A 12,744-nucleotide genomic window follows, 5' to 3' on the forward strand; every position below is an offset into this window, starting at 1 on the left:
CGGTCCGCAAGGATTTGGTGGCTTCCTGGGACGTCGAGTGAATCAGACAAGGAGCAAGGACCCACATTCGAAAGGCCCTGCCTTGCAGGCCACGGCTCGGGAGCATGGGCCGGACTGATTCTCTGCAAAACGCACGAACCAGAACCCTTTGCCTCTGAGTGCATAGCAATGTCAGGTATTGATGTGGGGCTTCTCCGGGGGCCCCCTTATGTGAGAAGAATCCTAACAGCGTGGCTAGTTCAGCAGAACCGCGCCCCAGCACCCTTTGCACATGAGCAAATCGGAGAAGCAAAACTGGAGATGGGGAGGGAGAAGTCGCTCATCATCGATAACTCTATTCCCTCGGAGACACTTCCCAGTTCCGTAAAGAAAAACCCACCCCCGACCTTTACTCCGCAAGTAACCTATTCCCTTTAGAGAACAGCGACTTGGGGGATATCGTGCGTGCCACATTGCTCAACAAAAGCAGAATCGCAAAATGCCAAATGCGTTTTCAAATTCCTATTCAGAGAGCAGAGAAACATAGTATTATTTTGTCAAAGTCAGTTTCCATGGCAGCCTGAGCCCCTTGCCTCTGTAAGGCCTTCAGCTCATAAATGCAAATGCACACTCCTCTTATAGAGCTGTTTGGTGTTTTATCAACCTACCAACTAAAAGTTGAAATAAAGCTTTAAGTGTGGAGGGTTCTCACCTGTGAAAGCATTTGTGGCCTGAAAACCAGCTTCCTGCATACTGCTCCCCAGACAAGCCTGTGCTCCAACTCTTAAGCTATCCTGTCAAGAGGAAATCGCCTGGGCAAGGCCTCAGGTCACTTCCATCTTAGCTTGTCGGAGTCCATCGCTCTGCCCCGTCCGGCTTGTGGTAGCATCTGATGCCCACCTGCCCTGCTCCCAGACACTGAGAGCAGTACCTGGGACAGCACCCAGTCCAGCAGCGTGCACACTTGGGGCACACAGTCACGTCAGCCGTCCAGCCAAAGGGTGAAGGCCATGGTGAGCCCAGGAGCAGAGGACGCTGTCCCGCTGAGACCTGCTCTCCCACCTTAGAGTTTGGCCCTCGTCAGCCACTTGGCAGCCAGCATCCTCCACGGTCTCAGCCGCTCTAAGGGAGCTCAGTATGGTCTGATCTGCTGCTCTCTGTGCTTCGCCTCTCCCCTTGCTGAAATTAAAAAGAAAGAGATCACTTTCCTGATGACTTGTAGGAGCATCAAACTCAGTAGACCCATAGGGGCCGAAAGAAAGAGGGAGAACGAGAGAGAGGGAGAGAGAGAGAAAGCCACCCGGAGTGGTGCTCGTGGGCACTGCAGCAGCTCCGGGGAGGGGGCAGGTCCAGCACCTTTCCCTGCGTGTCTGTGAAGGGGCGGGGAGCAAAGGTAGCTTTTACTTGTGCCCAGAAAAAAAAAAAAAAAAGACAGAAGAAGCCAGCGTCCTCTGCTCTAAGCCTTGCTGAGATGGCTACAAAGGTCACACAACATCCAAATGCCTTTCGCTCAGTTACTCAGAGTCCACAGATACCCTGCAGAAGAGACCCACTTCCCGGGCTTGTTCCCGAGGGATCAGAAGTGAGGTCTGAGGTTCATACCCATCGCCATCAGCGCTCTGGGAATGACTCGGGTTGAGTAGTTTATCAAAAATATCAAAAAATAAAATAAAAAAATTAAATAAATAAATAAATAAATAAATAAATAAAAATGACTAGCAAAGGGGACAACGGAGGCCTGTATCAATCTTTTAAAGAGTGAGGAGGAAAGGCAAACTTAATCTGAAAATTTACATTACATATTAATTACATAATCATAAAAGCACTTTACGAAACACTTTCCAGATAGTCTCGTGTTGTTATATTACACAAGAAGCAGCACCGATAACAAGAATGTCACAAATCCAAAGGATGAGACTTTTTAAAACAGAACCCAAATAGTCATCTCCAGTATTAGAGGAGAAGAAACCTTTTTTTTTTTTTCCAATATCATCACTTCAGTCTAATAAATTTATATCAATCTTTAGAGAATATAACCTTGATTCCTCTTTTTTACCATCAGACTAGAGGGAAGAAAAAATAAGGAAACAGCGCATGACGGAAAGGAACACTATTAAACGTTCATTGTAAATATAAGGTAGAAACAGAAATATCACTGATATAGACTATGAGGAAGGCCTTATGTACCGATGAAGCACCATAATTACATTAATAAAGTCAATTATGTTGACTTCATGGACCTGCAGTATCACAGTTAATAGGGTGTAGCATACCATGAGTCCTTACACTTAATGAATAGGTTAAAAAAAAAAAAAAAACCTTACTTTAATTAAAAATCATTTCTGAAAATGATGGTTTTGAAGTACTTGAAAATGTGACAAAACATTTTTTTCTCTGAACTGAAACATTCCACTTAAAATGACCAACACTCACAGTATCAGCACCCTAAAATCCTACACTAACTTCTAACGTAAACCTAATCACATGTACTATACCTATCATTCTTAGGAAATGGAATTGCCAGAAAAAAACAAAAACCTACCCGCCCTATTCTTTAAAACCTTGATTTTCTTTGCCCTTTGCTATGGTGCTTTCCATGCACAGAAATGCTAGACTTTATTTATTCTCTGTTTTTAAACTCAGAGACAATGTGAAGCGTGATGAGGTGTTGTTATTTTACTGTAGGCTTTCTGTTTATTTTATTTTGTTTTATTGCAAAACTTAAAAAAAATCAAGCTAACCTATATCACATTTCAAATGGCTATGGGGAAGACTAAGGCAGATATGGACAGAAACAGAACAACTTTTTTCTTTTTTTGCCATTTTTATCCATCTTGCCATCTGTTTTCAATTCTTCTAAACGAGAAGTATGGTGACAGGTGTGTAGCAGCTCATCTTGGAGTATCAGGCAAGGTACTGGCATGGATTTTTAGGAATTTTAGGGTACGATGTGTGTGTTTCCCAATAAAGACCAGACGGACACAACTGTATTATCTCCTTAATGAGTAACTTTTATATTCCTGCATACGTTCAGGAATATATACAATTTTTATTTTTTTATTTATTGTTTATTTTATTTTTATTTTTTATACACAATTTTTAAGTTAAAACTTAACTGTAAAATGCCATAAAATGTTTTCTTCCCAGCCACTAGCAACACAGATACCCATTCTAGAAGTATGCAAGAAAGAGGTGAGGAGGCCCAGGACCTGGAGACTTCATTGCGTTCAGCAAGGGACCCGATCATCTGAGACAGGGCCAGGAAGCCCATCACACTCAGCAAGAAAGTGTCGGATGACCCGACAGGCTGTGGAACAGAGCTGGGGGATTAGGTCCCAGAAACAGCAAATGCAAAGCACATCTGCTTTCACAGCTTAGTAACCAACCAAGCATCAACAAAAAGGCATAGCAATGGAACGAATGCTACGTCATCCACGTCTCCCGTCTAACCCCCTCCTATGGCTCTCACCCTCATTCTGCTCCCCTTCCAACCTCAGTTCAAATGACCCAGCCCTATGAGCCCTCCTTGACATCCCCCGGGTGACCTCAGAGCCTGGCTGCCAGCTCTGCGTCGCTGCTCCAGGTCATGGCTGCACGCAGGGGCCCTGAGCACCATCGCCCTCTCCCCTGCTGGAGTGTAGGCCTGTGAGGACGAGGACGGTGAGCGGCTGACTTTCCGCTTCCCCCTGGCAGCTTGGACCCTGCCAATGCAGCACACCGGGGAGCTGGGCCAACGCTTCCAAGACGAGCCGCCCACGGGCAGCGCGTCCTGGCCGAGAGGCTACTCTGCGGTGCTGGAGCCTCTGAAGTGGGTGGGCGTCCCCTCCTCCCCGGGGTCAGGGTGAGACAGTGACTGGGGCAGTAACTCCCTGTGCTCACACCCACGGAGCATCCTCCGGGAGAGACCCTCAGAGGACGTTGTTTCAGATCCCCTCAAAGCACAGAGCGGGGGGGAAAAAAAAGAAAAATAAATAAATAAATATAAATAAATGAATAAAAGCACAGAGGTTAGGAGACTGAACTCCAAAAACTACTGCACGGGGGAGTCAGGACTGGGCCTGCACCTCTGGACCCTCCATCTGTGCTTCCCGGGCTACCTGCGGATGTCAGGTAAGCCTAAATTCCCTAAACTAAAGTGCCTTAACCCCAATAATACTCAAATCAGGGAAATCAAGGGGGGAGAAAATGAAGGAAGAGTAAACACAGGGAGGCGATTCACCCAGGATGCAAGTTCAGAGTCATCGTAAGCCATCAAGAGCCCCCAGTACAGCAAGCAGGGGAACATCGTCCTGTCTTCTCCACACACACATACACACACACACACACACACACACACACACACACACACACGTGTGTTCTATTTACCTTGGAAAGATGGGAAAGCCCAACCAGGAAATAAATTAATTCAATACCGCACTTGAAAAATGTCATTAAATCCCTCCCATAAGAGAGCAACAGTTACTAAGGAAACTGAGCACATCAAATGGAAAAACATCCCCACAGGAAGGGACACTTTTTTAAAAAAACATGAACACCCACAGAACCTAACCAAATAAGTTAAAGAATATGTTTGCTTTACCCCTGATTCATAAAAACTTACATCAAGTGCAGTCCTCCTGGGAATCATTGGGGGAATGAAGACTGCATTCAACAGATCACGGCTCTCACAAAATCGCACTACAAAAATAGACACATGCGATTCAGGAAACATTAGGGTCACTCAGTAGACACAAAGGCCAAAACCCAGAAATGAAGTGAAACAACCTTTAAAAAAAAAATCTACAAACACTCAAAACATTTGTAGTGCACAAGGAATAAACACTACAGTTTCATTTTGTATTTCCTCTCCGTGCAGACAGACTGCTTTCCTGGCGGAGTGTCGGTTACCTAGGGGACAGCCAGACTGAGCAGCCGAACGGGCTCCAGGCCGAAGACACTCGGGGAGCGGAGGCCCCATGCCTGGGTCTGATGGTTTCTCACTGCTCTACTCCCCACCAGAGAGGTCCGAGGGGGAACGGGACACTGAGACGTGAAGAGACAGCTCTAACCTTGACCAAAACAATAGAAATAAAAAATAAAAATAAAATAAAAACATAAAAATTAAGACATTAAGAGTCGTACTACACTGCTCACCGAAAGAAAAAAAAAAAAAAAACTCCACTTCTGGCTGGTTCACTTAAGTTTAAAGCGACAATGGACACTGAGCAAGACAGACCAGACGTGAGAAAGAGCAGAGAGAAGAAACCTGAGGATCTACTTCCAGCCAGAGTCCGAAGCAAGAGTTACCCTGGGAATATAAGAAATAGTGAAAGGGAATAAAGGGGAAGGGAGAAAAAATGAGTGGACATATCAGAAAGGGAGACAGACCATGAGAGACGCCTAACTCTGGGAAATGAACTAGGGGTGGTGGAAGGGGAGGAGGGCGGGGGGTGGGGGTGACTGGGTGACGGGCACTGAGCGGGGCACTTGACGGGATGAGCACTGGGTGTTATTCTATATATTGACAAATTGAACACCAATGAAAAATAAAAAAATAAATTAAAAAAAAGAGTTACCCCCAGGAGACGGAGCGTTTCCCACCCGAGCTCCTCCATCTCACAAACAGACACTCTGAACCTTGGCAAGCGCCCAAGAGTCTCATTATTTCGAACAGCAAACAGGTGTGTCCTAGGGAAAAAAACATGCTCCCTGCCCTCAAGGCAGCCACGGGGCAGGGGGCAGGGGGCTTAGTCGGGTCCCTCAGCCCCCAGGCTCCCACCTTCTCATCTGTAAAGACGTGAAACCCTAGGTCCCTTCTGATCTTGGGTCTTCCCCTGTGGCCACGTCTCTGGTCAAGGGAGACAAGACAGTGTGTGTGAAAAGAATATAATGACCAAGTATAGAAAATCTGCACATGAACCCAAATCTGAGAGCACGTCAGAGAAACGAGCTGCCCGGAACAGGAGAGGCTGACCTGGGGTGGGGCCGATCCCTCGCACTACTTCTAATTTCTATGATGTGGGGGCACAAGACAATTTGAGGTTGTGTTGCCAGAGCTATAAAGCCAGAGCCCTGGTAGCTTGATGGGCTCCAGAGAGTCAGGTCATCGTTTTTGCAAGCAAGTACAAAATCTGAAACCCTCATTTCAAATATACGCACGAGCTACAAAAGGCAACAGCAGCAATTCTATTAGAACGTCCTATAAAGCGTCGCTTTGGCATACACGACACTTGATAAATCCCGAAGGACCTACGGTCTGAGGCCCAAATCAAGGTGCAGGAAGTTTCCCCCCAAGTAACAGTAGGATACTGTAGGATATCAGTAGGATAACAGTCCCTGGGGAATCTGTACGTCTATAACTATCTCCTCATCGTATTTAGGGACACAGGAAGCCATGAGACGTTGTCTCTCTCACTCCTTCATTTGACGGAGGAAACGGAGGCTCAGGGAGGAGAAGGGATGCACCACAAGGGACTGCGACAAGCAAGGCAGAGCTCAGAGGTACAGCACACACCGGTACCAACTGCCAACGGAGACCAAGGGACGCGGAGGTGCTTTCCACTTTCCTGGGCCCCAACTATTCCCCAGCTGACAGGAACAGGAGGCCTTGCCCGTGACCACCCCGCTCTCTGGCCTACAGAGCTCTGCACGAGCTGCATCGTCCCCGTTCAGCATTTCAATAGCTCTTTGTGGGATGAGGACTCTAGCAAGGGGATGGGGAGATAGGAGTGAGCAAAGCAAACCGGGATCCTGTCCCCAAACTGCCTATAGGGTGTATGGAGGTGCTTGCTAATGGAAACCTTTTGCTGATCTTTGTATCCTCGGCGTGGGCCTCCACGGGGCCTAGAATACAGCAGGTGCCCAGTAAATGCTGGTCGCGCAGCACCGAGTCACACCGAGCTCCAGCCTGACCGCCTCCTCGTTGAGCTGCATCAGCTGCACGACGTCCTGAGGCTGTGGTGCCCCGTGAGGCTGCTGGCCCCAGCCCCAGACCCTGGAGGGCCCTTGGTGGGGACGCTCCACCTGCGAGTCCGAGGCCCGGACAGTGCAAACATTTAAAGCACACTCGAGTGAGAGCTTTGTACACAAACAGTCCAGCGGCCCAAAGGGCGGGCTCTGAGCTGGATGACCTTGGGTGCACCTCGTTTTTGGCTCCGCGTGACTTTAACGGTCACTTAACCCCTTGAGCCTCAGTTTCCTCGTCTATAAAACAGAAGCAGTGAGGGAGCCCACCTCCTGGAAATACTGTATGTTTAATGGGGAAACAGACACAAAACACTGGTCTCTAGTGAATGGCAAAGAGATAGCAGCTGCTACAAGATGACAACTCACCTCAGCAGATTGATAAATTATGTCTTCAGAGAATATTCCAGGGGCGCCTGGGCAGCCCAGGCGGTTACGCATCTGCCTTCTGCTCGGGTCCTGAGCCCCGGGTCCTGGGACGCCATCCTGAGTCAGGCTTCCCGCTTAACAGGGAGCCCGCTCCTCCTTCCCCGCTCGTGCTTCCTCTCTCACTTGTGCTCTCGCTCTCTCTCATATAAATAAAATCTTAAAAAAAATTTTTTTTTTAAGTAAAAATAAAGAACATTCCCCACCCACTTTTTTCTAGTATTCACCTGACTTAATTAGGCAAAAATAGCATTTTATCTCATGGTTCCTCAGTTGATTTTTTAACGTTCTTGATAGATAAAAATCTAAGCTTAAAATCGTTTTGTATCAGCTAAAATTAATGACAGAAAGGATCAGGGAAAATGATACAAAATTAGACAAAATGTGTGGGTGAGATATTTGGTATGAAATGCGGTAGAAGACAAGAAGGAGAAAAATGACAAAAAAATGGCTTTTAAAAGGAAAAAGAGCCTCTTGATCATCAAATTTTTCAGGTTTCTAATTGAAATATCAAATTCAAGACGCAGCAACAGACCGTGATAAATAAACTTTACCAGGTTCTACACTCTTTGCCAGAAAACGACCAACAGGGTCGATCTTCCGATCCGAATTTCTTCCTTCCCGTTCCCTGTTTGGTTCACTCCCTTTGTAACGTGCTGACTTTCTAAGCCCTTTCCACCCATTTCTCAAACTCCCAGAAGCCCCGAGAATGACGGGGCACAAAGAGGACATCCCAATGACCCCTCCCAACAGCGGGATAAATCCGGCACTCGTCTACGTAACGGGAGGTGTGGGAACAGAAACCCCAACCCTTTAAAAGCCAATAAAAATTGATCGACAATAGCCCAGCCGATACTCCTAGGGAGACGAACGATCTATATAATTTTAGTCATTTGCACGAGCAAAGGTTTCCTGAAGCTCCCCTGCTTACGAAGCTCCAGACCCATTCCACATTTGCATCTTTAATCAAAACACGTGGGGAACGTCTAAATTTTTCATGACTGTAGTTTTGTCTTGTTTGCTCATATTCATTTTCTGAGAAAAAAATATATATATATCCCTTTAAGAAAAAAGTAATTTTCTGTTTTACAATTTTTTAAAGATTTCGTCTTCCTTACGTCATGTCCACACCCAACATGGGCCTCAAACTTATGACCCCAAGGTCAAGAGTCCCATGCTCTACTGACTGAGCCAACCAGGCATCCCTCTGTTTTATGATTTTTTACCACTCGATGCCCGGTTTGAGGTGGGCAGTGTTGGATAGAGATACTCCAATAATATTTTTCTTAGATATTTCCAAGAAAAATCAATGTTGTCTGGGACAGACGTGAGAGACAAGAGATGTAACAGTGAGCACGTGACGGGAATGTGCCCAACACCTGGGGCCTGTAAGGCTCTGACCAGTAGCCAGCAGGGACTACTGCTCAATTTAGTGTAGGTGCAATTTTGGGGATACACCCCCCGAAGTTGGGACACACACACACACACACACAATTGTCTAGAGACTTGTGCCTCGGCAGAAAGGCTCCTTACCGCCCAAATACCATTACGAGATTTAGGAGTCCGGAAAAGAGAAAACCGTTCCTCCCCACGGTCTGCACAGCAGACAGACACAGGCCCACCCCGTACCTTCTCAGAACTTACAACTTCCTCTCCACGTGGTGGTGTCTCTACCATGTAAGGGAACCAGAAAAGGAAATGATACGTGCCGTGTGCCGCACAGCACCAAGGAAGACCTCCGATGCCCTGGCTACCCTAGGAAAAGCACACGTTCTCATAGGAGAGTGAAAGGACCGTCTCTAGCTCAATCTTTCAAGAATGACTTAGAGTCCAACCACGAGAACCTGCCACTTGAGACACGGCAAATTCTGGAAGCGGAGCTCGTTTAGCCCAGGCAGCACCGGTGGAACAACCTGATCACAGAGACCCAAGGAGATGGACGTCTCAGCAGCCGTCTGAGGGACACAGGGTGAGACGGCACCGTCTGCGCCCCCCTCCCCCCCCGAGCTGATGCCACCGCCCGCCCGCAGCTGAGAGCGGGACGGGCCCTCGCTGGGACGGTCCACCCGACGCTGACCGCCGCCTCCGAGACAGCCCCGAGCCGAGCCGAGCCGCCCGACGAGCAGGCCCGGCTCTGCACCTAGTAGGGAGCACTGAGGGCTTCACGCCTTCTTGGGCGGCTGCCGGAGGCAGAGCCATGAAAGTACATCTGTCCTGAGGAGCAGCTGTTGAAGGGGAGACTTTTGGGGAAGGGCTGCCTGGTATCTAACTAACGGGACCATAACCCATCCCCTGTGTGTCCCGGAGGCCTCTGGCCGAGCAGAAAGTGTTCATTAGGCCAATCTCCGCTGCCTTGGTAACAGAGGCCCACGTGTGTGCTCTTAACACAGTAAAGCAACCAAGTGGTGGGGGGGGTCCCTACAGACAGGTACTGCGTGGCCTGCAAGCAGCCCCGGGGGCAGGAGGAACAACGCAACGTGCCCTCCTACAATGCAGAACGGGCCCCTCCACCAGCCCGGTGTGACTGGGACAGTCTCTCCAGCACCTGAAGCCTCGTGTTTGTAAGTCTGTTGAGTTTGCTGAGCTTCAGAAGCATCACTGGCGGCTCCAGAAACTCTCATTCCCAACAGTCTACTCAGCCCACCCCCGCTTGGTGCGGAGTCAGTCGGCCTCACTAGTCCCCATCACATCTGCACGAAAGAACTCCTGGGGTGCCACCAGAGAAAGCTGCAGGATTATAGCAGCAAGATGGGATTTTAACCAGAAAATTCAAAACCTGAAATCACTGCTCATTTCCCCATCACTCGCCAAGGTCACACAGTGCCTGGGAAGCCTTTCATGACGTAAATGCACCACGGACCTCACCAGACGGATGGGCAACTTTCTCTGCATCTAACATGGCATCTTACTGCAGTTTTTCCATTTTCCTTCTCAAAATCTCGCCCTTATTTACTCCCTTCCTTTCTGGAATCAACACGTAAGGACGGATTCATTCCAACATCTGCTCTGCACTGGGAGCCTTCAGGAAGGTTCTTCAGATAGAAGCCCTGGAGGACACGAGGGAGGCACAGGGGGCAGGACCATAAGGACATTAAGAGACCTTACCACGGTGGACAATGTCGCCCTACTCCCCACCTTCCCAGGGCCTAGTAAGTCACTCAGTTCCTTCACACAGCAAGAGTGGAGATTTAATTTTGTTCCACCCAGGAAAGCAAGCTGTCGCTGCTTTTCACCAAAATACTCTTCTCTAAGCCATTGTTCCCCAAATATACAAGAGGAAGGATGCAATCATCAAAACTAAATTTTGCCCATTTTGACTTAAAAACTAAACATATTGACAAATGCATTTGAAATAGGAAATATACATATCCAGATATCGTCTCCCATTCTGTAGGCTATCTTTTAGTTTTGTTGATGCATCAGATAAAGGGCTGGTATCCAAGATCTATAAAGAACTCATTAGACTCAACACCCAAGAAACAAACAATCCAATCATGAAATGGGCGAAAGGCATGAACAGACATTTCATCAAAGGAGACACACACATGGCCAACACGCACATGAGAAAATGCTCCGCATCACTTGCCATCAGGGAAATACAAATCAAAACCACCATGAGATCCCAACTCACCCCAGTGAGAATGGGGACAATTAACAAGACGGGACACAACAAATGTTGGAGAGGGTGCGGAGAAAGGGGAACCCTCCACTGTTGGTGGGAATGTGAACTGGTGCAGCCACTCTGGAAAACTGTGTGGAGGTTCCTCAAAGAGTGAATAACAGATCTGCCCTATGACCCAGCAATTGCACTGCTGGGGATTTACCCCAAAGATACAGATCCAGTGAAAGACCAAGACACCTGCACCCTGATGTTCACAGCAGCAATGCCCACAATAGCCACACTGTGGAAGGAGCCTCGGTGTCCATCGACAGATAATGGATAGAGAAGATGTGGTCTATGGATACAATGTGATATTCCTCAGCCGTTAGAAACGACAAATACCCACCATTTGCTTTGACATGGATGGAACTGGAGGGTATTATGCTGAGTGAAGTAAGTCGATTGGAGAAGGACAAACATTATATGGTCTCATTCATTTGGGGAATACAAAAAATAGTGAAAGGGAATAGAAGGGAAGGGAGAAGAAATGAGTGGGAAATATCAGAAAGGGAGACAGAACATGAAGACTCCTAACTCTGGGAAACGAACGAGGCGTGGTGGAAGGGGAGGTGGGCGGGGGGTGGGGGTGACTGGGTGATGGGCACTGAGGGGGGCACTTGACAGGATAAGCACTGGGTGTTATTCTGTATGTTGGCAAACTGAACTCCAATAAAATAATATACAAATTTAAAAAAGAAAATATACATATGTAAATATAGAAGACTAACATCAAAAAGCATGTTATTCTATATGTTGGCAAATTGAACACCAATAAAAAATAAATTTATAAAAACTAAACTAAATAAATAAATAAATAAATAAATAAATAAATAAATAAGGGAAAAAAAAGCATGGAGCTGTTTACCTAGGCTGACTGGATGGAAGAAATTACAGAGATGATGGAGGGTGAGGGGGGCGGGTGCTGAGAGAGGCTCCCCCTAAACGAACTAGTGCAGTCGGGAGCTCTGCAATACCCCTTGGCACTGACACGGCCGCTCAGCCTGCGGGGCGGCACTCCGAGAGGTAAGCATGGCTTTGTGGCCGAACGGCCTGGGCTTAGAAGCACAGTTGTGCTGAGCAGCCTACCACACACCACAAGCAGGTCATACAACCTCTGTAAGCCTCAGTTTACTCACCTGTCAAATGGGGCATTAACTGAACCATAAGGCAGCAGTGTTGACTAAGTGGGGAAATAGATGAAATCCATGTGCATGGCACCAGAAAATCTAAATGGCCCTCAAAAAAAAAAAAAAAAAAAAAGAAAAAAGAAAAAAAAAGGTTAAGGCAGTAATGGAAAGCAAGGAAGAAAGGTAGGGTGGGGGTGATAGTGCCCTTGGGAAAGGGTTGTCTAACCCTTGGGAAATGTATTAAAGGTGAGGTCAGTTGACCAGGCTGTAAGAAAGTTAAAAAAAAAAAAGGGGGGGGGGAGTGAGAAAAACAGAGCACCTCAATGGGAGCCACTCAACCCCACTGTTGGCTGAACATTCGGAGGGGTAGAATCTAGGGCTGTTTCGTTAGAAATCAATATTCTCATATTCAAATACCTAAATAGGCCAGCCTCGGTACATTCCACGTCTTCCTGACCCCAGGCCGTTTCCCTATCTGTACTGGAGAACCCGCCCTGCCCCTGTCGGCCTGGCCCCCCCTCACCTCGCTAGACCCTCATCCCTATCCCCACGTGCACAGCCAGTCGATATTCCCTGCCCACCCACTAACCATAAGGATTCCCCGCATCA

The 12,744-nt window shown here is 47.5% G+C and overlaps 1 protein-coding gene across 13 annotated transcripts in view; it reads right to left on the reverse strand.

Annotated features, from left to right (window-relative positions):
- LDLRAD4 (low density lipoprotein receptor class A domain containing 4) overlaps nucleotides 1-12,744 on the reverse strand; it is a 382,754-nt gene that overhangs the window by 232,195 nt on the left and 137,815 nt on the right. For 9 of the 13 annotated variants that reach the window (XM_077893070.1, XM_077893081.1, XM_077893110.1 and 6 more), the window contains one exon: nucleotides 692-1,158. The exons of 1 other annotated variant lie outside the window; for it this stretch is intronic. In XM_077893070.1, the coding sequence (XP_077749196.1) occupies nucleotides 692-731 (40 nt within the window). In that variant the 5' untranslated portion in view covers nucleotides 732-1,158. Of the gene's footprint in view, nucleotides 1-691; nucleotides 1,159-4,579; nucleotides 4,657-7,290; nucleotides 7,493-12,744 lie in introns of those variants that run through there. 3 more of the 13 variants (XM_077893092.1, XM_077893161.1, XM_077893169.1) reach the window with 2 other exon arrangements.

The sequence above is a fragment of the Canis aureus genome, chromosome 1, assembly GCF_053574225.1.
Source record: "Canis aureus isolate CA01 chromosome 1, VMU_Caureus_v.1.0, whole genome shotgun sequence".
In the NCBI taxonomy this organism is placed as follows: Eukaryota; Metazoa; Chordata; class Mammalia; order Carnivora; family Canidae; genus Canis; species Canis aureus.